General features: G+C 48.4%; 2 protein-coding genes across 2 annotated transcripts in view; one reads left to right on the forward strand and one right to left on the reverse strand.

Moving 5' to 3' along the window:
• The first annotated feature begins 278 nt into the window (after window positions 1–278).
• On the forward strand, window positions 279–740 carry CCDC182 (coiled-coil domain containing 182). Its single transcript, XM_004378104.1, has one exon. It carries the CDS (start codon window positions 279–281, stop codon window positions 738–740), a length of 462 nt encoding a protein of 153 aa, XP_004378161.1.
• A 19,284-nt stretch (window positions 741–20,024) lies between these two features.
• The window catches only part of MSI2 (musashi RNA binding protein 2), a 496,891-nt gene continuing 493,597 nt past the window's right edge, over window positions 20,025–23,318 (reverse strand). Inside the window, exon 12 of the mRNA XM_023732734.1 lies at window positions 20,025–20,348. Within this exon, the coding sequence (XP_023588502.1) occupies window positions 20,317–20,348 (32 nt within the window). The 3' untranslated portion in view covers window positions 20,025–20,316. The remainder of the gene's footprint in view (window positions 20,349–23,318) is intronic.

The raw sequence follows: 23,318 nt of genomic DNA on the forward strand, positions 1-23,318 counted from the left end.
CTCTGGCTGGTTTACTGCTCTACTCTGGGCCTAAGTTTCTCCCTCAGGCTAAAGGACAGACCGAGCTTCTGGCTCCAGAAGGGTGATGAGATGATGAGAATCCACCAGCCAATATGCAGATGAATGGATTGTGGCTTTCCTCCCGGTTGGCTGAAAGAGCCCTGATGTCACAATGCATAGGTCTCCGCCACTGCATATGACCCTGTCTCCAGCCAAAACAATTCACTGACCCGCTGGGTCTCTTGGCTCCCTACTGTTTGTCCAACTGGGAAGAGACCATGGAACCACTCTACCAGGCGGGGTCCATCATCATGAAGGTGAATACCTTACAAGGGAAGAAAATGGTGGAGAGTGGCCTCCAGTCTGGAGACTTTTCTCTGCCCCAGTCGTGGCCCTCCTGCATCCCGCCGTCGCCTGACTTGGAGATCCTGCAGCAGAAGGTGGCCGGGGTGCAACGGGAGCTAGAGGACTTCAAGAAGGAGGCGCTAAAGGCCATCCATTACTTGGAAGACGCCTTCTGTGAAATGAACGGGGTCCTGGCGCAGCAGGAGGAGCAGGCGGCCCGCGTGAAGCAGCGGCTGCGAGAGGAGGAGGACCGGGGCATCGTGCGCAACAAGGTTCTCACTTTCCTGCTGCCGCGCGAGAAGCAGCTCCGGGCGCACTGCCAGCGGCTGGAGTACCTGCTTCTGCGCCAGAGCCGCGAGGCTCTGGGGGCCCCCAAGAAGATCCAGGCCAGCTGAAGCTCCAGCCCAGCACTCAGTGCCAGATATTTTTAATGCAAAGACAAGCCCAAGCCCCTAGCCACTTGAGTGCTCCCCTTTCCCCATTTCCATTGCCTTGCTTCTACATAAATAACACCTCGTTGAGAGGCCAGGAGACCCAGTATGTTCTTTTATCTGGAGTCCTCAAGGAAGGAGGCATCCCAATACTAAGTCTTCCTGACACCTGAAACTTTTCACCTTTTTTTGTTCTTTGTGTAATGGCAATGTTGCTCAAATGTATGTTGTTGTTGTTTTTTTTAAATGTTCTTAAACTGATTGTATTGAACAGAATTGACCTTTTAATGACTCGGGGCTCTCATGACGCGTCACTTAAGTATGAGCTACTGAGATGGGGCGACTGGTTTGCCCAGGCACTAGATGGCCCCAGGTTGCCGAACTCTTGTAGTTCTTATCCTTGCTTTATTTGGCTTTTGTCTGCTGCTAGATGTCATACCTTGCTCGTCTTTGCTGCCTTTCCCCACCTCCACTTCTGCTGCACTTAGTATTTAGACGGGAAAACCAGACTGATGGTGCTTATTAAGATTCTGATGAGTGGAGTTAGCTGAGCTTTAGGGCACTGAGGATGTGATACCCATAAGGTGGGACTATAAAGTAGTGAAACAGATTTTCCTGTATGACCCATGAACGGTGGCCTTTGATCAGGCAATTTACACACATCACCTCATCTCCTCTCGCAGGCACTTTTGGAGGTAAGTGTTGTCTCTCCACTGTACACGAGGAAAACGATGTCAGGAAGGCTAAGTCCTTTACCCAGGGTCTCCATACTATGAAGTGGCAGGCCCGTGGTTCAAGTCCATGTCACTGACTCCTGACCTGTGCTCACTCGCTGCACCATGCTGCTGTCCCTCCTGATTTTGGAGCCAGGCAGGAGCCTGGGCCAGGCTGATGGGCCCATCCTTCTGGAGGGTTGAGATCATCTCTTAGGTGATGTTGGGGCTCCTTAGCTGTCACTGCACCTTTTATCTCCAATGAGCCTCTGTTTCATAGACTCTTCTGTCCTCTGGTCCCCCAAAATGCTGCCATGCAGCAGGCATCTCCCCTAAGCAGAGCAGTGAGGGGCCTGGGAGCCAGATTCGGCACCTGAGCAGAGCCGGGTCTCTATTTTCCCAGCTCAGTTCTCACAACGTATTCCATACCCACTGATGATCTGCTATTTCAGCCCCATTCTCCTCCCTCCTCTTTCATAGAATCTTCCCAAACAAGATTTGACCATCTGGAACCCCCAAGCTGAACTTCACAAAAGGATCCTTTGATTCATCGTTAACTGCAGCTGTTACCATTCACCAACTGTTACCCTGAAGGGCTGTAATCCCTACTCTAACTTTAGGCAGTTTATACGTTAAAGGGTTTAGCTGAAGTGGTAATAATAGGGGTTATAATATTAATATTACTACTAATAATAGTAGCTAATATTTATTGAGAACATAATATATTCCAGGTACCATGATTGACCCTTTACATGCACTTAATCCTCACAACAACACTTTGAAGGTAGATACTATCATAGACTTCACTTTGAGAGTCTATGGAAACCAAAGCTCAGAGAGGCCAAGTAACTTGCCCAAGGTCACACAGCTGGTAAGTGATAGAGTTGAGATTTGAACCTAGAAATGTCTAACTTCAGTGTCTGTGTTCTTAACCACTGTGTAATAGTTTTGGAAGACTTGTGAATATCTGACAAACACTTCCTGAATAGATAAAATGTGAGAGTACTGAAACTGGTGAGGTGAGCGCCGGGAAAAAGGATTGTTTTATAGGCGAGATTCCTATACCCTTAAACTTTTTTTTTTTTTTTTAATTGACCTTTAGGTGTAGGTTTACAGAACAAACTAGCTTCTCATTAGACAGTTAATACACATATTGTTTTCTGGCATTGGTTAACAACCCCATGACATGTCAGTACTCTCCCTTCTTGACCTTGGGTTCCCTGTTACCAGCTTTCCTGTCCCCTCCTGCCTTCTAGTCTTTGCCCCTGGGCTGGTGTGCCCCTTTAGTCTCATTTTGTCCTATGGGTCTGTCTGATCTTTGGCTAAAAGGTGAACCTCGAAGTGACTTCATTACTGGGCTAAAAGGGTGTCCGGGGGCCACACTCTCGGGGTTCCTCCAGCCTCTGTCAGGCCAGTGAGTCTGGTCCTTTTTTGAGTTGCTGTTGTCTTCTCCATTTTCCTCCAGCTCTGTCTGGGACCTTCTATTGTGATCCCTCCCAGAGCAGTCCGTTGTAGGGGATGCCTGGATGTGTGCTTACAAATGTATCTGAGAAGGTGACTTTGATTGGCCAACTATAAGAAGAGGTTAAAAAAATCAACTGCCTTCTGCAGGGGAAAATGGATTGAACTCTAATTCACATGGAAAAGGATTGGAGTCAACTGCAAGTTCAGCGTGTAATGTAGCTGCCCAAGAGTGACAGTGTTTGTGGGAATTCTGAGGCCAGATTGAGGGGTGATGCCTGTGATTGGTGCTCATCAGACCACATCTGGAGTCATCTCTGTTTAGTTCTGGCCCAGCATTTTAAGAAGGTTCTAGACAACCCGGAGTGTGTCCAGAGGATGGAGACAAGCCAGGGAACCCAAAGAGTGAAGCATGATTGAAGGACCTGGGGATATTCGCAGGAGACATTTTGAGGGGAGACCTGATTATGGTCTTCCGAACACTGGAAGGGCTGATTGTCTTTTAGGAGGGGGTGATAAAAGTCACCCTCTTTCCCTTTGTCTACGTTAGGGACGAGTTGAGTGGTAGATGCAGGATCCAGGCAGACAGAGGCAAAATATCACTTCGATTGCTGATAAATCTGCCTGAAATGATGGTTTAAGGTCTGCTGGACCCATAGGCTTGCTAAGACCTCATCCCTGAGTCTAACACGGTCTCCAGGCACAGGTGTCAGCAGTAGTGACGGCTGCAGGCCTCTTGAGGGGCTGCTGCTGTAAAACCTATGGAGTGAAGGGCCAGAGCAGAAGGCTCCTGTCTGTAGAGGGGCAGCTCAGGACAGAGGAAAGGGTGAGCAAAAGCTGATCTTTCTCCCAAACCCACCAATCAGAAATCATTCGCCTTTCTTGAGGAGACGTAAGTGAGAGAAAAGAGAGCCCAGGAATGCTACTTGAGTGGAGGTCCCTCCATAATGAAACAAGAGGAATGGGAGAAAAAGTTCCCCCTAACAATGAGGAAGAGGGCTAGCCTGATGCTATATGATTCTACAGTGTAGAACCAGTGACAAAGGATGGATGCTAGAAGGAGGCAGATTTCAGCCTTGTGGAAAAAACAAAAGTGACATTAGTTGCTGCTTATGTGTCTGTGCAGTAAAAGGTTGACCAGCAGGTCTGGGGTGTTTAAACCCTGCACATTCCAAAGAAAGGTCTAGCCCTTAATTGGCTCCTAGGAGATTACCTTTAAGCCCTTGAAATACCCTGCCTGATTAGAGTGTCTTTTTACCTGGGGCCTTGGGCCACACCAGATAATTTATGCTAACAATGTGGGAGTCCTGGGCCACACTATCAGTTTGACATCTGGAGGGGCTGGAGAATGAGTAACAGGTCACCCTCATGGGTGCTCCATGCCGGCTTGACCAACCCTCAGTGAAAATCCTAGAAACCAAGGCTCAGGTAAGCTTCTCTGGTTGACAATACTCCATGTACGTTGTTACACACCATTACCAGGTGAATTAAGCACTGTTCATACAACGCCACTGCAGGCTTGCACCTGGTCTCTTCTGCTCTATGCATCTTTTACCTTTGCTGATCCTAATTTGTATCCTTTAGCTGTAATAAACCATAACTGTGAGTATAACAGCTTTTCTGAGTTCCATGAGTCTTTCTAGAGGATTATTGAATCTGAGGGTGGTCTTTGAGGCCCACCGCAGAATGTCAGATGCTCTGGTAAGCACTTGACATTTCATCCTTATAATCTTAAAAATAACCATATTAACTAGGCACTATTATTCCCATTACAGATGAGGAAACAGGCGGAGGGAGGTTAAGCAACTTGCCTAGGAGTACACAGTGAGACTCCAGAGCTCCCTCTTGACCATAACTCCATACCAAAGGAAGATGGGCTGGACACTCTTTGCTGGAAGGGACCTTGTGGGTGGCCCCAAGGCTCTCCAGCTCAGGCTAGGCCTGTTGGAGTGATGATGACGAGGAGGCACTGGAGGGAGAGTAAGAAAGCTTATGAATTTCCCATCTTGGAGAGCTCAGGTGTACCTCTGTCCAGGTTGGGTTAGACAGGTGCCCTGCCAGGAGACAAGGTGAAAGTCTGAGTGTCATCTCATAGTCTTCCCTGCAGTGGGGCTTGGCAGCTTTATTCCCCTCCTCTATCAGGATCTTTCAGCTGCAAACCAAAGAATACGCATTACTCTGACTTCTTTAAGGGGAGTTTATTTTTCTCACATAACAAGACATCTGAAGTAGGTGGTTGGTCCAGTAACTCAACAATGACAGGGCTCTGGGTTGGCATGTCTGTGATCCTCTTGCCCCCCACTCCCACCCCATGGTCATATGATGGCTGCAGGAGCTCCAAAATCATGTCCTTATTCCACTTCTGAAGCAGGAAAAAGTGATAGACCTTTCCTTGCAAGTGTCTTTTAACCAGAGAGAAAACCCTTTTTCCAGAATTCGCCCAGAAGACTTCCCTTTAATCTCTTTGGCAAGATCTGGGTTGCTTGCCCATCCTAAACCAACCACAAGCAAAGGGGAAGGCGATTGCTATGACTCACTCCCTGGGACTGTGAACAAAATCAAGGTTCCGTTAGTGATGTTGGCTGTTGGGCAGGTAACCAACTCCAGCTGCCATAACTTCAGTCTTATATTTTCTACTTAACTGATGTGCAGTGTCAGGAAGACGAGAGTTCTAGGGGAGTGGCATGGATGGGCAGAGCTGTGCAATGTGCGTGCACACGGCTGTGAGAAGCAGGGATTTGGGTCTGGGAATTGGGGAGATAGTGTCTTAGGGTTCTCTAGAGAAACAAAAACCAGTGAAACACACACATATATACAGAGAGAGAGAGAGAGAGAGACAGAGAGAGATTTACTTCAAGAAATTAACTCACACAACTGGGGGGACTGGCAAGGCCAAAATCCATAGGTCAGGCAGCAGCCTGGAGACTCCTGCAGGCTTGCATCCCAAGATCCACAGGTCAAGCAATAGAAAGAGTGCAGAATGAAGACACACACAGAGACAAAGTTCTGCAAAAAATATCTATTTATAGTCTGGAGGCAGAACACAACCCAAGGAAACTCCCTTTTCAACTAATTAATTACATTACATTAGATTACAGGTAGTCCCTGACTTATGACTGGGCTCTGTTCTGATGACTCCGTCATTAGGTCAGTTCTGATGGAAGTCAAATACCTCATTTTTTTCATTATTATTACCTTTCATTATCAGTATCAGCATTTCCTTCAAGCATGATTCTGTCTTTAAATGCAGTGTGATTCTGTCTTTAAATGCCTTGAAACCAGGCATTGACTTGGCCTCTTTGTGAATAAAAGTCTGTTCTGGCATCCTTTTCAAAAACAAGCCTGTTCTGTCCATGTAGAAATTCTTCATCTTCTCCAGCTCATCTTTAAATTTTTCGGCAGCTTCAGCGTTGGCACTTCATGCTTCTCCAGTTATAGATGTGTTATGTAAGCCAAATCTACGTTTGAAGCGATGAAACCAGCCCTTGTTGGTATTAAAGTACTCGTGGTAGTCTCCTTGCTGTTCCTTCGGGTTTCAGAAGAGCTGTGTGCTTTTGTTGGAATTATCAGTAAACTCATAGGAATCCGCTTCTGGATTTGGTCTTCTGTCCAAATCATCGAGAGATTCTCCATCTTCTTTGTTAAAATTATCGATTTTATTCTAATTGCTCCTTTAACTGTCTCCAAAATCCTAGTCTTATCCTTCATGGTTTTGTCGACATGGCAGAATGAGACAATCCTTCTTCGCATGCTATTTTGCTGCCTTTCTTTCCATTATCATTATCATTAGTGATCTTCATCTTTATATCCACGCCTTCCTCAGCTTCTTTTTTGGATTAGAACTTTCGGTGTCATGACTTCTTTGGCTAGACATATTGTTGGGGGTATAAGCAGTGTAGGTGTTACAGTCAGAGAAACTTGAACAACTCAGCTTCAGATTAACAACTGATGCTTCTTATGGTACAAAACACTGAATAAGATCACGCTATTGGCCTGTGTCTACAGTGAAGTTGGCGTCAGTGTCGTAACAATAAAGACGGAGTCGTAACAGCTGTCAGGCGTGTGCACAGTTCAGTTGTCGTATGTCATTAGAGGTAAACACTGTCCAACTTTCTATCTGTTAGGACTCTCGACACCGACACTGACTTCATTGTAGACCAGGCCACAGCCTGCTATACAGCGGTGTTTTGAACAGTAAATCATAAAATTGAACATATGCACGTGAACATCTGAGAAGGATAACGTCAGCAAACCACACGCTACACATTGTATGTAGTACATATTACTAACCATAAGGTGTACTGAAAAACCTCCAAAAGATGGACGGCCATAAATGTGGTTCGTCATAACTCGAATATGTCATACATTGGGAACTACCTACAGCATAGAGGCAGAACACACCCTAAGGAAACTCCCTTTTCAAATGATTGATTGAATACATTACATTAGATTATAGTGTGGAAGGTGATTGTATTATGTTAGATTAGATCACATTAGGGAACAGCAACTAGACTAGTGTTTGGCCAAACCACTGGGAGCATAGCCTAGCCAAATTGACACATAAAATTAATCATCACAGATGGGCTGGGTGTAGGTGCAGAAAGGCACGTCAGCGCTGTAGGTGCAGATCCATTGCTCTACTTGCTCCACCCAGACTTCCCTTGGAGTCAGAGGCTTGAGATGACCCACAGGGTCCCTGGGAAACTTTGAAACCCCTCAGTCCTTAAAATAAGCATCCACTTTTAGAGATGCAATTCACATGTGTCAGTCATCACCATCTAAGGTGACCAAATTTTCCTAGTGTAACTGGGACTGTCCCGGTTTTAAAACTGAAAATTTCACATGCCAGAAACTCTCTTGGTCCTGGGCAAACTGGGATGGTTGGTTACCTTACATTAGACATAAAACATCTTGAGGTGATCCAGGTGAAGCTTGGGTGGGGTGAGTCACAGGAGGTTAGGGCAGGAAGCAAGGATGGTGGTGGCTGTCTCTGCCTGGTTGGCACATCTTTGCTTTCACTTTTAACCAGAGGAGGCTGGCCTGCCCAGTCTGCAGCAGAAAGAGCTTGTCTTTGAGTTCATTTCTCCTCCCTACTCTCACACACTTGGCTGCCACCTCACATTGGCAAGGAGGTTTGAGACCTGAGTATTTTCTGAGCAACTTGTGAGATCCTTCTGTAGATAGTAAGGATTCCTGATTAGGACACAGCCTCACAGCTGAAACCCTAGTCAAATGGAGTATTTCCTGGAGGACAGAGGAAACCCATAGTAGATTAAAGGGCCCTCACTCGGGGTCTGTGAGTGGTGCCAAGAAGACAGCTTTTTGCAGCTTTGGAAGATGGAGTTCCTCAACCCAACTCTCTTCCTTCCTACTGTGAACAATAAAGCCGAACAGCTCAACTGCTTACTTTCTTTGAAATTCTAAGACAAATAGAAGACCAGTTAACAGATGGCTTTCTCCCTGCCAATAGAAGTAGTTCTCAAAGGTTTTCTATGAGCTGCAATGTTGTGCTTGCTCTTCCTGAGCATTCGCAGCCTTCAGAGGGCTGCTGAGATCTTAGAGACATGGTTCCATCTCACAAAAACCCAAACAAGAGTGCCCTCCCCAGGACCCCAAACCCTGTGTCTGCTGCAAGCTGGGACTCTTGGGTGAGCGGCAAGATGGCTGAGATGCAGGGAAGCCAAACTCATAGTGCTCAGTTTGGAGGCTAACTAACTTCACCTTCAGTCTTACCTGTCCACTTGGGATAAGCAAGAAGTCAACAAAGCGATCCCGCCAGAGTGAAGCCAGAGACAACGCCCAGGGCCAGGAAGAAGAGCTGTGGGGAGGGGCATGGATGGGCAGAGTTGAACCGTTTGGGTGGGCTGTCGCCTTGCTGCAGGAAGCAAGGATTTGAGCTTGCTTCAGCATGCAGAACTTTGCTTTCTGATCTGGTCCAGTCCACTTATTAATCTCTGCAGTGCTAAGAGAAGCAAGCCTTGGACATCTTTCCCAACATTCACCAGGTGTCAATCTGGCAACTCCTCCAGCTTGAGATGAGAAGGGGAAAGAGGCTCACGTGGGTTTGGCCATCCTTTCCCAACCCCTAGTCTCCACTTGGCTGCTTCTAACGTGAGTGCAGTTTATATTCAGGTGTGTTGTCTCTGGCTTCACTCTGGTGGGATCTCTTTGTTGATCTCTTGCCTACCCCAACAAACCCCTTACTTTTGAATTCCTTTCAGGCATTGAAGCTCGGCAGACAAACTGGCCTGATTTAAATACCATCTCTGCTTCTGCTACTCAGTTTCTGTATGACTTAGGGATGTCACTGTACCGCTCACAGTGCTGTCCAATAGAACTTTTTGCAATGACGGAAATGTTCTATAGTTGTGCACTTTCAATATGGTCACCACTAGCCACCCTATTGTGGCTATTCAGAAAATGGCTATTGAGCACTTGAAATATGACTAGTGGCATTTAGGAACTGAGTTTTAAAATTTATTTGATTTCAATTAGCCATGTATAGCTGGTGGCTACAGCCTCAGAGCCTCAGTTTCCCCTCATAGGATTGTTGGGAGGGGCTGCAACTATGGCAGGATAGTTGACTGCGATTTTAATTAAAATTTGGTTCTTGAACCTATAGTTACTTTTCTTTCTTAACCTAGGAAGGTAGGCTGTGTTCCCTCAGACTCTTCCTTGCAGGGCCCCAAGCAGATGTTGCCAGAAACTCAGAAGAGGACCTTGGCATTTGTGCTTGAAATCTAGGATCATTGAAAGACATTGTGCTGGATCAGCCCAGAGAGCACGATGATGGGAGCTAGTGGGGGAGGTGGTGGCTGCCAGCTCCCAGGGAGAGGCGGGACTTCCTCCAAGAAGGGAAGGAGGACCAGGACCCCGAATCTTCCAGTCCACCCTCATATGCTGAGCTGGTTGAGTGGGAGCATGGACTCCTTATCCTTAGGCTTGTGGTGCCTCTGATTGTGTGCTCTTTCTCTTGCTCTCCCCATCATTTCTCTCTCCTCATTGGAGTCATACTAATAAGCACAAACAGGGGATTCCTTTAGGAGACAGCCAGTGATGACAATCAGAGAGGCAGTCAAGTCAAAGTCACTGGGGCAGGCTGAGCGTTAAAGTCAGGGTACAATGGAAATGACACATTCCTGGGCCAGAAGCAAGACTCCAGGGAGGTGTTACAGAGTCTGAAGGTCAGGTTTGGTAGCCATATCCCAGCAACAGAGTACATTGGGAGCAAGCAGGAGAGGTTTCTGTGGTTCCCCTTGTGGGCCAGCAGGGCTTGGGGCAGTGGGGTAGGGAGTCTGGCTAGCACAGAGTGGACACTTTGACTTTCAGACACCCATCCTGGTAGGAAATGTTCTCAAAGAAGCTTGACAGTCTGGGGTGAGGGTTACCCGCGTGAGACTGGGAAGGCAAGCTCCATCCCTGAGACTCAGAAAGAAGAAAGAAGCTGCTTCTGGTGTCCTTGGCTTGTCTGTCACCATTCTGGATGGTTATTGCCTCAGGAGGGGCATGGCCCCATTTCTGGGTTTGACAGTTCCAGTGGAGTCAAACATGTCTCTACTAAATAAATTAGATCTCTCCGGGGCAGATCAATATTTAATGTGGGGTTTAAAAAGACCGACTCAGGAAATGAGTTTAAAAGTGAAGAATTTGCCTTAGGTAGCAATTTCTGAAATACAGTGGTATCAGGGGACAGATAATTCAAACTCCAGCTATGGATAATATAAAAACAGTTGAACAAGCCAAGTTCTCCTTCCTGCACATCAGTGACTCTGAATCCCCAGTTTTCAGTGTGCTACTCACAGAGGATTAGTGTCAAGTTCGAAGAGACCTTAGAGAGCATCGCCTCCAGGGAGGCAAATTCTCTGTACAGCTGCTTCCTGCCCGCACCTGTGGCAGACATCACTAATCAATCCCAGCAGTCTTTCCTCTTGTGTTCATTGCAGACTTGTGTGTTTTTCTCAACATTGCACTCTAAGCAGCCACCACCTATTGATCAGAGTGGCACTTGATATGGAATTTATTTCCCACCCTGATGTAGTCCAATTTCCTCATTTAACAGAGAAGAGAGCTGAAGCTCAACTTTACACAGTGAGTTAACATCTGATTGGGACCAGGACCCAAATCTTTTGCTCCTAAGACAGCTGTTTCCCGTAGGGATGCATTAGAAGTTAGGGTTCCACCAAGGATCATTTTACTGACTCCTGTGTGAGCAACACAAAGCTTTCCTTGAGTGGCACTGACTGTCTTGTTCCAGAGATAAAATTATAAATTTCAGAGCTAGAAAGCAGGTGAGAGATCATCTAGTTCTGCTCCCTCCAGCATGAGGAAACAAAAACTCAGAAAGGTCAAGTGACTTGCCTAAGGACGCACAGCTGGTTGCTATTTTCTCTACACCAACAACTTGCATTCTGATCCTAGAGCTCTCATTTCGAGGCCTTAGACAAATGACTCTAGTTTTTAGACTTCCATTACCTGGTTAGAATCTCAGTACCTAACAGTGGCAAAAGGTGTTGTGTTTTAAGAAATGTACAACAACCATTTTTTATATATTTTGATGTTTCCATACGCACCCTCGGATTTACCTTTCTGATGTTATTTTGTTTGCCTGATGCAAGAATTGGTTTGTATTCCCTAAAAAAATAGTAACTGGGCATCTGGGCTTGTACTGGGTCACTGGGGGTTGTTAGTTTTGGGTTAAAAATCTTTCTAAAGATTTTTTTTGTGTGCATGTGTGAGCTGAAAGGATGATTTCTAAGACAGAAAAGACATTTTCTCTCCCCAGGGTGGAGGGGCAGGCAGGCAGATTTCCAGTCCTAGGTTTAACACCACTTTTGTGACCTCCATTTGCTCATCTGTAAATGACAATAACTCCAGAGGCAGATCATAAAGGTCAAATGGAGAAATGTCTGTGAAGGAGTTTTGAAAAATAAGGGATTATTGGGATGGTCAAAGGGATTGGAACTGGTAGGTTGCGGTGGGGGCTCTCCAGAGTGGGGTGGTAGGGGGGCTGGAGAGGAAAGAAGATGTTGCTTGGGCCTTGGAATGCTGTTGGGAATTTCCATGTCCTCATTACACTGGGTGCTCCTGTCAGATTTAAACCAACCTCTGCTTCACTGCTCTAGACACTGTGATATTTCAGGAATGGCAGCCCAAAGGAATGCCACGTTTTTAAAAGTTCTCCGTTCCTGAATCTGCCAGTGAGTATTATTTTTATGCCACTGTTCTGTTACCCAACTTCAAAATATACATCATATTTATATTGCCTCTGCTAAGCATGTATTTTTATTTTATTGCTTACCATGTGGGTGACATTTGGTTATTGAATGTCTGGAGAATTGGACCTGGTTGTTGGTTTTTTTTTTTATTCTTCCCTCCTTAAGTGCTTGCTCTGATGTATTAATCTTTACAAAAGGAATGAGACAGGGACACATAAGCATTCACACTCACACACACTCACTAATCACATTGCCATTTTATCTCACTTTCTGAGTGTGTGGCTACGTTTATAAGAACTGACAGATCTGAAATAGGTGGTCTGAACTGATTCAGGTGGGGAGCAATGAAGCCAGCAACCTCCTGGGGAATTGGTGGGTGGGGGGCGGGAAGAGTGAGTCTTTTGTCTTCTGTTGTGAAGGACACACCAGGCAAGAAGCAAGGATGGAATCATTGTAAGTCTGAGCTGGAAGGGACCCTAGGGATATGTTTATATGCCTATATAAAACATAGACATGTGTTTTATAGATATTTTATATCTTATATATTCATATATCTATCTAGTACCTCACATAATTCCTGATCCTGGGCTCAATAAATGTTTATTGAATTAAGGAATAAAAGAATAGTTATATAAACCATTTACTGAGGTTGTATCTGTGCAAGACACTTTACATGCATGCTCTCTAAGCATCCCAGCATTCCTGCAAAGTGATTTCATTACCTCCATTGTAAAAATAAGGAAACTGAGCTTAGAGGGTATGGTAGATTGATTGCATTGGCAGCCCTAATTACCTCCTTCTTGTTTCCTTGTCACTTGCCCTGTCAGTGGGCAACTCTTTAGAAGAGAAGAATGCTTTACAGGCCCTTTCCATTCTGCCTCTTGGTTTGGCTAAGTAATATGGCCAATGGGACAGCAGCAAACTCAATACAAGCAGGGTCTTGAAAAAGCACATGTGTGTTTTTGCTCACTCTTAACCACCGTGAGAACAAGCCTGGGATAGCCTCCTGGAGGATGAGAGACCATGTGGAGCAGGGCCACGTTATCCCAGCCAAGGCCATCCTAGATCAGCCAGCCCTCGGCCGACCTGCCAGCCCTCTACAGATGGACAAGTGAGCTCAGCCAAGATCAGCCAAGCCTGACTCATATCAGCAGAGCTGCCCAGCCTCCTTGTAGACTCTTGAGAAATACTAACTGATTGTTGTTTTAGGCCACTAAGTTTTGAAGTGGGTTGTTTTGCAGTAATAGCTAATTGACACAGAGAGGTTGAATAACTTGCCTGAGGTCTCACGTCTAGTAAGAATAGGCAGAACTACAATTTGAGCCTACCTTTTCCTGGTTCCAAAGGCACGATTCTACTCACCTGCCACCTTCATTTTACAAGTGAGGAAAACGAGAGTCAGAGAGGTTGAGAGTGGGTGTAGAGAGAGTGGGAGCAAGAGCATTGCCTGGCGGGGGGTGGGGGGAGTGAGAGACCTCCTTCTCTGCCCTTGGTAATGAAGGACTGTCACATGCAAACCCTCTGGCCTTCCCCCAAACCCTAACCCAATATCATGGAAGGTATTGACATGCTGGTGTTGGTTTCCAATTTGTGTTTCAAGTGGTGTCTCTGTAGGTTTCCGTTGTCGGTGTTTGGCTAGGCCACTGTCTTCCACTGCACTGCCACAGACAACTCAACTTGCTGGAATGAAAAGTAAGAAGGATAACTTGTCTATGCATTCTTCTTTTCTTCTAAAGAGTGGGTCAGACCTTCTCATAGCTCTTTAGGATATTTTAATTTTGTGAAGCAGTGAGTTGCTAGGATGATGGTTGCCTTAAGAGCTATAGAAACAGAGTCCCAGGAGAACACGTGACTCATATAGCCACACAGTTTAGTGCACCAGAATCAAGGTCATTAACGTGGGCTTGTTCCCTGACATCCTTCTTGCACCAAGAGAACCCTGAAACTGGCAGTCTGCTCTCACTCCCTAGAAAAGTGGTTCTTTCTTCTGGGAAGAGAGGCCAAGTTGATCGACATAATGAAGTTCTTTAGGGAGAGGTAGGGAGAGAAAAGGGAATAATTTCATGAACTGGGAGTTAAGATGGGCTTTTTTAGAGGGTTGAAGGGAATCATACAAGAACAGCTGAGGGTAAGAAGAGAGTGGATAGGAAAGCAAAAGGGATTTTGGTAAGTGTTGCTGAGGCCCATGGATCTAAATCTCCTTTAATGGTTATAAGATAAGAGAGTAAGCAATGACATTTCTTTTAAATTACTTTTGCCGGAGGATTGTGCTTCTTGGTCATCACAGTGCTCTGAGACTGAGCCACAGGAGTCCAAATGTTATAAGGCCTGGGGTTGAGCCTGTTGTGAACTGGAGACGATACATGGGAAATCTATCTCCAATTCATGTTCTGGCCATCATCCTGGCACTTCGAGAATATGAGAATTGCCCCTGTCCTGTGCTGGCTGGTATAGAATCTGAATTGGCTTGTGTAGACTGGTGGTTCTGAACCCCAGCTGCTCCTCAGAATCACCCAGGGAGCTTTTAAACATACCCATACCTGTGCCCCACCCTGAGAACCTGTTTACTTGGTCTGGGGAAGGCCCAGTCATTGGTATTTGGGGAGAGCAACCTGATGATTCTAATACACAGCCAGGGTGGTGAGACCCTAGCATAGACAAATGTTGGCTGTTCTGAAGGCAGTCAGCCCCATGAAACTCCGGGCAGGTATCCTCTGTGCTTTGTTTGGTCTAACTTTTGATACTGCTTTGCCTGCTGTTTTAGGCTCAGTTCTCTAGAGAAGTAAAACCAGAAAAGCATATAAATACATATATAGAGAGATTTATATCAAGGAGATGGCTCACGCAGTTGTAGAAGCTGGAACATCCCAAGTTTATGGGTCAGGATAGAGGCTTCTCCTGATTCGTGTACCCACAGGGGCTGGTGAACTGAAGATTGGCAGGTCAGACAGCAGGGCTCTTGCTCACAGCCTACGAAGATCGACAAATTCCAAGATAGGCTGGTAAGCTGCTAGCTCAAGTTCCAAGAACTGGAGGTCAGACGAACAGGAGCTAGCTGCAGGATCCAGTGCAAGCAAAAGCCAGCGAGCTTTGCTAGGCTGTCCACTTACATTTGTTGCAGGTCACACCTCCAAGGAATCTCCCTTTCACAGCAGATCCCATCACGGAAGTGACCACATTATATGAAATCTCATCATGGAAGTGATCACATCATCATATGACTGCCAAACTACATCATAATTGTCAAACCACTGAGAATCATGGCCCAGCCAAGCTGACACACAACCTTAATGATCACACTCACCTACCCCTCCTGTACACCTAAAGGGACCCATGGAGCAGACACCAGCTACCAACTCGTCCATTCCCTGGGCAATTGCAGTTTGGGAGCGCTGAAAGCCCATGGGCCCAAATGATGGGGAGTCTTTGGAGCTGGATTGGCTGCATGGTGGTGGCTGGGAGACAGATGAATGGAATGGACTCGGTGACCTTGAACAGAGCTTCATGGCAGCCCTAGGCCTTGGGGCCCGTCTTGGTTTTCTGTGACTGTTGTAAAAAATTACCACAAACTGGGCAGCTGAAAACAACAGAAATGTATTCCCTCACAGTTCTGGAGGCCAGAAGTCCAAAATCAAGGTGTCGGTACTAAAGGCTCTAGGGGCGAATCCTTCCTTGCCTCTTGCAGCTTCTGGTGGCTCCTGGGGTTCCTTGGCTTGTGGCAACATCACTGCAGTCTTTGTCTGCATCTTCACACAGCCTTCTCCTCTGTGTCTTCTCCTCTTCTGAAATCTCCCTCTGCCCTTCTCTTATAGACACTTGTCATTGGATTTAGGGCCCACCAGATAATCCAGGATGATCTCTTCATGGCAAAATCTTTAACTTAATTACATCTGCAAAGACCCTTTCTCCAAACAAGGTAACTTTTACAGGTTCTGAGGATTAGCACGTGGACATATATTTTGGGGCCACCATTCAATGCACTACAGGCCCTTTGGCAGTATATGGTCCAGAAAGGAGCAGTGCCCATTAAAAAGGTCCTGTAAGGACCACACAGGGCGGACCCAGTGGACATCATGGGCCCTGCACCCACCATTGCCGAGGAAGTGCTTCAAGCTCTTCAGCCTTGGCCCCACCTACCTCCGCAGCCTTTCTCCCATTCCTAGCCTCACCTTCTAAGCTTATGCCAACTCCTCCAGTCCTCCAAGCACATTCTGCTGTTTCCTCCCTCTAAGCCTTTGTCCATGCTGCAGTCCATGTTGCTTCCCCTGTGGGGTTCTCCCTCCTCCCTCCCTCAGGCCATGCCCCTTCAGGCCAGCTAACTCCTCCCATCCTCTCAAACTCGCTCTGGCAGGAAGCCTTACTGGACCACTTGCCTCCCCGCCCCTCACCCCAAGAACCCCTGTTCTGCCCTAGCACCTTTGCTCACCTGCATCTTGGCCTTTTAAACACTGCATTGCAACCACCTGTTTGTGAGTCAGCTTTCCCTGCCAGACGGTAAGGGCCCTGAGGAAGTTTCTGGGTTCTATTTATCCTTGAATCGCCTGGACCAGATGCACTGTAGGTGCTCAGTCGAATTTGTGAAGAGGCATGTAAGCTGAACACCTTGGAACTGTAAGATGGTGTGCATGTTTCTCCCAAAGTGCCTTCCCTCTACTAGACTGTGTGTGCACCTCGCCCAACAGGCCGGCGCGAGATAGCGGCTCAGCTCCAGGGTGTCTGCCGTGCCTTGGGAACGGCTGTGGGAACTGCCTACATTGGGGCTGCTGGAGCTGTGGGGCTTCTGCCAGGGAGTCCCAGAGGACATGCCTTCCTGCCTTCTGCCCAAGACAGAAGAACACGCAGAGCTCTGCTTAGGCCTTCCAGCCCTGCGCCCCTTGGGAAACAATGTGGCATCTCAATGAGTCTATTCTTCCAGCCTACACACCGAATCCGGAAATCTATTCTGGGTGCGCTGTGTGTAAACAAGCCTGCTCCTCCACCCCAGCTGCCCCAGGAATCTCCGACACAGCTGTCCTCCCGTTGCCCTCGCCTCCTCCCTCTTTCCTTCCTGTCTTTCCTGCTGCAGGCTTCACCTCAAGTAGCAATGGCAGGAGTGTGGGCATGGAGAACCGGAAATGGGCAAGCTGAGGAGGTGGCCGGGAGGACTATCTGTCAGAGGCCTCAGTCTCCCCACCAGAGGCTCAGGCTGACTGGGCTGCTTGCTCTGGCACGGAGGTGGTTTTCTTGCCCTCACTGTTCTGGTGGCCAAGGACAGTGGCCAATACTTATCACTCCCTCTTGCCACCTCTCCTGGTTGTCAGGAAGAGGGCTGGGTCTTGGCTCTGCCACTGCCGTGTGTGCCCTGGGCAATTCCCTACTCATCTGTTACACGAGGGGAGTGAGACTCGATCTGAGATGCTATGATTCTCCCAGGAACCGGGGATCCGTGGAGCCCTCCACTTCGCAGGAGACGGGGAGCACGGGCCTGCCTTGCTCAGCCTCGGATCTATGCCTCTGCCATCCTCCACAGTGAGTTACACAGGGGCAGGGGAGGATGTCCACACTTATGCCCACACTGGAACAGTCTTGCTAGGGCAGGATAGATGAACCCTCAAGACTACCTCTCTCCCAGCCCACCCTCAATTTCCTAGGGTTTTCTCCACTGCCTCTTGGGGTCGGGGGTTCTGCTCAGAAACAGACTGAACTTTCCCTTTCTTTGCCTCCGGCCCTGAAGACAGAGCAGCCGTGACCAGCAGCCCCCAGCGAGTCGGATCTGCCGTGGACTGCGCCACAGAGTCCCTTGCCTCCTTCCCCAAGGCTGACCGTTGCACATGACAGGCCCCATCCCTGCTCCAAGGCACCCAGGCTTGGGAGACCCAGCTTTCCCACCATTATCACCCCTGCCCAGCTCCTCCCAGCAGCCCCTGGTGCTCTGGGGACCGCTCCTGCTTTTGGGACAAAGAGCCAGAAGTTCCTTGGGTCCAGCCAAGCTGAGGATGGCAGAGACAAGTGGCAGCCCCCCACCTGCCTCAAACAAATGCAATCAAGACATCGTGCTCTGTTTTTTTTTTTTTCCCCTAAATCAATTCCCATGACAAATGGGTCTGTGAAGGAGGGCAGCCTGCCCCAGGCATTCTGCACTTCAATCGGGACAACAGACGGAGCTGGATTCATGAAACAATAATGCACCATTTGAGCATATTTCCCAGTAACTGGATCCTGCAGCAAGGGGGCTGCCAACGCCTTCCCTCCTATTAAGCGCGGAGGCCTCACCCTTCACCCCAAGTGCAGATGGGGTCCCTCCGCAGCTTTCTCATGGGACCAGGAGCGGGTCTGTGCGCCTGGCTTCTCAGAGGGCAGGTGGAGTAGGGGAAGGGCTGAGGACAGTAAGAAAGAGTGGGCGGGAGCTGCACGTGATTGTTGTGGACCATGTGGGCTTTGGAGTCAGGCAAACCTCATGCCAGTCCTCACTTTGCCCCTCAGCATCTGGAGACCTAACTTCTCTGTTCCTCAGTTTCCTTTTCTTTGTCACACCTTCTCTTCTGGGTGGTGATTAGGAATAAGTAAGATAAAGAACATAAAACCTTGAGTCAATTTTGGGCCCAAAGGGGCTCTTCAAGAGAGGGGGCGCTGGGGAGTAGAGTTAGGGATAGTGCTTAACTCTTTACGAGGAGGGTATTTGTGGCTCAGTGGTAGAATTCTCACCTTCCATGTAGGAGACCTAAGTTTGATTCCTGGCCAATGCACCTCATGTGCAGCCACCACCCATCTGCCAGTGGAGGCTTGTGTGTTGTGTTACCATGATGCTGAACAGATTTTAGCAGAGCTTCCAGACTAAACAGACTAGGAAGAAAGGCCTGGTGATCTACTTCCAAAATCAGCCAGTGCAATTCCTATGGACCATAATGATCCAATCCGCAACTGATCATGGGGATGGCACAGAACTGGGCAGCATTTCATTTCGTTGTGCATGGGGTCTCCATGAGTTGGGGGCCAACTTGACAGCAGCTAACAATAACAATAACAATGTTTGTACAGTCTTTAATAAATTTCATGCACTGTAGACTTAGGTCTTACGGATATGTTTCTCTCTGCTGGGAACTTTGTCTGTACCTTGTCAATTGTTGTTTTGGTCACCCTCTTGGGCAGAGATAAAGATAATTTTCCCCAAAGAAAGAAAGTCAGCACATCAGACAAAAGAATGGACTATTACCTCCATTGCACAGATGAGCAAACTGAGGCTTACAGGGGTTAAAGGACCTGCGAAAGGCCCCATAACTAGCAGAATGGAAGGCAGAGGTTGGACCAGGTCTTCTCACTCCTAGACCAGGGATGGGCCCTGTGGGGGCACCCTGCCCTCCCCGTCCCCTGGGCTTCACTCTTCTTGCCTGGGAGCATCTTAGGCTGGAACTCCGTTCCCATACGAAGACCAGGTGGAAACTTGCCCACATAGGAAATCCAAAGCAGCAGAGAGTCTCGGCTCATTCCTGCAGGGTTCTGGGGAGCTGCTAACTCTGGTGACCCTCCTTTGGGTCACCTATGCTCCAGGGAGCTGATGTCCTGTTCCAAGCTCATTAAAGGCCTAACCCTACTCCATTCTAAACGGCCAACCTGAGACCAGGGGCTGAGGGTGTGAAGATACCTAAGGAGAACACGTTTCATGGCCGTGCTGCCTGGAGCCAGGCCTGAGCCCAGCCCCCTCCCTGTCTGCACTGGAGCAGGCCTACCTGGTGGGGCAGAGGCAAGGACACCCCCCACCCTCATGCTCAGTGCTGACTCTGCCAGAGCGCAAGGACAGCCTCTCTCTGTGATGTGGGGGATGCCCTTTGTCGAACAGCTTCTAGAAACGATTTGTGCTCCCCGCAGAGGCAAGCATAAAGAACCCCGAGTTTTCCATACTTATCCGGGGACAAGCATAAGCAGAGAGTGTGGGAGTGAAGAGCCCCGGTTCTGATGTTAGACGATCTGAGTTCAAGCTCTGGTTCTAGCTTGTAATCTCGAGCAAGTTAATTCTTTAGTCTTGGCTCGGAGGATCATAATTGTAACCACTTCCTGGCGGCTGCTGTGAGGATTAAGTGGGGTAGCTCATGAAGAGCCTCAGCTTCTGGCACCAGGAGGGGATAAACTGGTTGTGTTATTATGGCTGGGGGCTTCTCTTCTCCTTGAGGAATTTCAGTAGGCTCCTTCCCTCCTGGAACATCTTCCTATAGACAGAAAAGAGTCCATAATAAAGCAACACGCACAGCACTCCTGTTCCCCCAACCCTCTGCAGCACATCCTTGAGCCAGTCACCCTGCCTCCCTGTGACGGAGTTTCTCCATGTGGGAGCATGAAATGGCCTCTTTCACTGGCTGTCCCACCCCGTCACAGGAACGAGCTCACTGGCCGGGCCTGGAGGGGACTGGAGGGGACAGGGTGGGGGGCGGGGGGAGGAGGTGGCACGCTGAACCCCGGGCTGCCCCGCACTGCGGCAATTCCAGATACTATTGTTTGTGAGTTTGAAATTTCCTGACAGACAGAATAAGCCATCTGAAGCGAGAGTTTCATTTCCTTAGGCGTCCGGCTCAGCTGTCTCCTGAGGAAGGCACATGAGTGACATGGTATAATTAAAGGCTCCGCTTACGTCCAAGCTGGAGAAAGACTGTCTCTTAGTCAAGCACACTGGTTAGGACAGGCCTTTCTGTCTGCGCATCTACAGGGGCCTTCAAACTGGTCACTCTGTCTGTCTGCTGGAGCAGCCTGTCTCCCTGTCCTCTGTGACCCCTACTGACCAGGGAGGGGTCCCCCACACTCTTGAGTTTTAGCCCATCTGCTCTGTTCCCCGAGGCGCCGGTGGAGCTGTGTGGGTTAGCCCTTAGTGCTGAGGCTCCGTGGGGCCCAGTCGAGCCCCAGGAACTCGGCCAGTTTGCAGGAGCCCAGGGTGGGCTGGATCTGGGGAAGGGATTGCTTGCTCTGGTTCAGGGCTGCCTGCGGAGGGTGGGGATACCACTAAACAGGGGGGTCCTCGCTCTCCCAGAAACCTCTGTGAGCTGGGGGCATCTGCCAGGTCTTGCCCTGCCTGCCCCAGGTGTGCCTGGCCAGCACATACAGGTAGTCCCCAACTTATGACGGGGTTCAGTTCTGATGACTCTGTCGTAAGTCGGTTCTGATGTGAGTTGAATATCTCATTTTTTTCCCCAAGCTTCCCTTATTATTGCCTTTTATTATCAGTGTCTTTATAAATTTGATCTTTATTTGTCTTTGGGGATTGGAAACATTACATATAAACTTACAGATGTATTTTAACATTGTATGTAGTACATATTACTAATGATAAGATGTAAAAAAAAAAACAAAGTCATAAGTGTGGTTCGTCATAACTCGAATACATAGTAAGTCGGGAACTACCTGTATATATATTGTTTCTCAAGTCTCCCTCCCCCTGGCAGTGCTTCCCTTCCTCTGGAGTCTTGTTCCTTCATTCTCTCTACAAATATTTGTTGGGGAGCTGTGCTATGCCCCAGAGATACAGTGGCAAACAAGACAGACATGCCCCGGCTGCCAGTGGAGGAGACAGATATTAACTGACTGAGCAGGGCAGCTGAGGGCCCATGCAGAAGCCCCAGGCCCAGCCAGGCCTCCCTGAGCCACTAGGTGAAAGGAGCAGGGCAGCTGCCTCCCCCGCTGAGGGTATACTGCTCTGTGGACTTGCTTCCAATGCCAGGGTCCTGCCTCTGAGAGAGAATTTTCTTCTCCCAAACTCCGAGGCCACTGGGTCAGGATAGAACCCGTGCCCTCTCTCCCAGGCCGTCTCAGCCCCTGGCCTGTTTCTGCTAGCCGTGCTAGCTCTAGCTGTTCCTTGGCCAGGAAGCAATATTCCCATCACACCAGGGATGATGCGACATTGAGTGAGAACGAATGGGACGGCATTCCCAGCCACATTGCCGTCTGCTAATCACAAGCCTGGGAGTCCCTGCAGGGCACAGATGGTTTATCGCTCGATTACTAGGTGAAAGGTTGGCAGTTTGAACCCACCCAGAGGTGCCTCAGAAGACAGGCCTGGGGATCTGCTTCCAAAAGGTCACAGCCTTGAAAACCCTATGGAGCAGACCTACCCTGCATGCGTGGGGCCACCGTGAGCCAGAATGGACTTGACAGCAACTAACAACAACAACAAGAAATCACAAGCCGGGGTCATCCTTTGTGTTCTTTTCACGCACACTTATTTTTTTGTTGCATGTATTGATACTCTTGTGCTTTTTCATGCGTTTATGGTTTCCCTGTAAAACCAGAGGGTCCTCAAAGGGCAGAAACAGTTCCTCAGTTCCTCCAGTTTCTTTAGGTTCTCTGGGTGGTGCAAACAGTTAAGGAACTTGGCTGCTAACTGAAAGATTGGCTGTTCAAGTCCACCCAGAGGTGCCTCAGAAGAAAGGCCTGGTGATCTACTTCCAAAAAATCAGCCATTGAAAACCCTATAGAGCACAGTTCTACTCTGACCCACATGGGGTTGCCCATGAGTTGGAGTCGACTTCACAGCAAGGGGTTCCTGAACCTAACAAGCTAGTGGGAGGTGAGCACTGACTTGGGGTTGAGTCTGTGCTGCATGTGACGGTCTCCAGTTGCCCTTCTAGATTCTTCTTCCACTGTCCTCCACCTGCTCTCAGTCCCAGGGAGCTGATGTCCACAAACTGTATCAACTGCTGAGTTAGGCTGATGGGGGTCCCTGAGGCGAGACTTGGAGTGAGGGAAGGAGAGAGGGGTCAAGGTATTTATTTGCCCCATTCCCTCCCTGAGGGACAGTGATTAGTGTTGGCTGGGTTCCCCTATCTGAGGTCAGTGTTATGCCAGGCGGCTGCTTTTCTGTGGATCCCACTCTCACTGGGCTCCTATAACACTATTCCCTTCCCGTGCTCCTTGAGGCCTAGGGGTTCCCACTGTTGCTAACCACAAGGTGCTTCCCCACTCCCGGTTGGTTCCCCTAACCCTGCTCACAACTCCCTTCATTAAACTCTCTTCCGTTACCCTATTGAGTATGCTATTAGTTTCCTGCTCTGAAATGGATCCCTGCTCTGACCCTTACTAGCTATGTGACCTTGGGTGAGACGTTTAACCTCTCTGAGCCTTGGTTTCTTCACCTCTAACATGGAAATAATATTGATACCTGCTATACCTACTTTGCTGTGCTGCAGAAAGCT

This window comes from Trichechus manatus, unplaced genomic scaffold (assembly GCF_000243295.1).
Source record: "Trichechus manatus latirostris isolate Lorelei unplaced genomic scaffold, TriManLat1.0 scaffold00054, whole genome shotgun sequence".
Classification (NCBI taxonomy): Eukaryota; Metazoa; Chordata; class Mammalia; order Sirenia; family Trichechidae; genus Trichechus; species Trichechus manatus.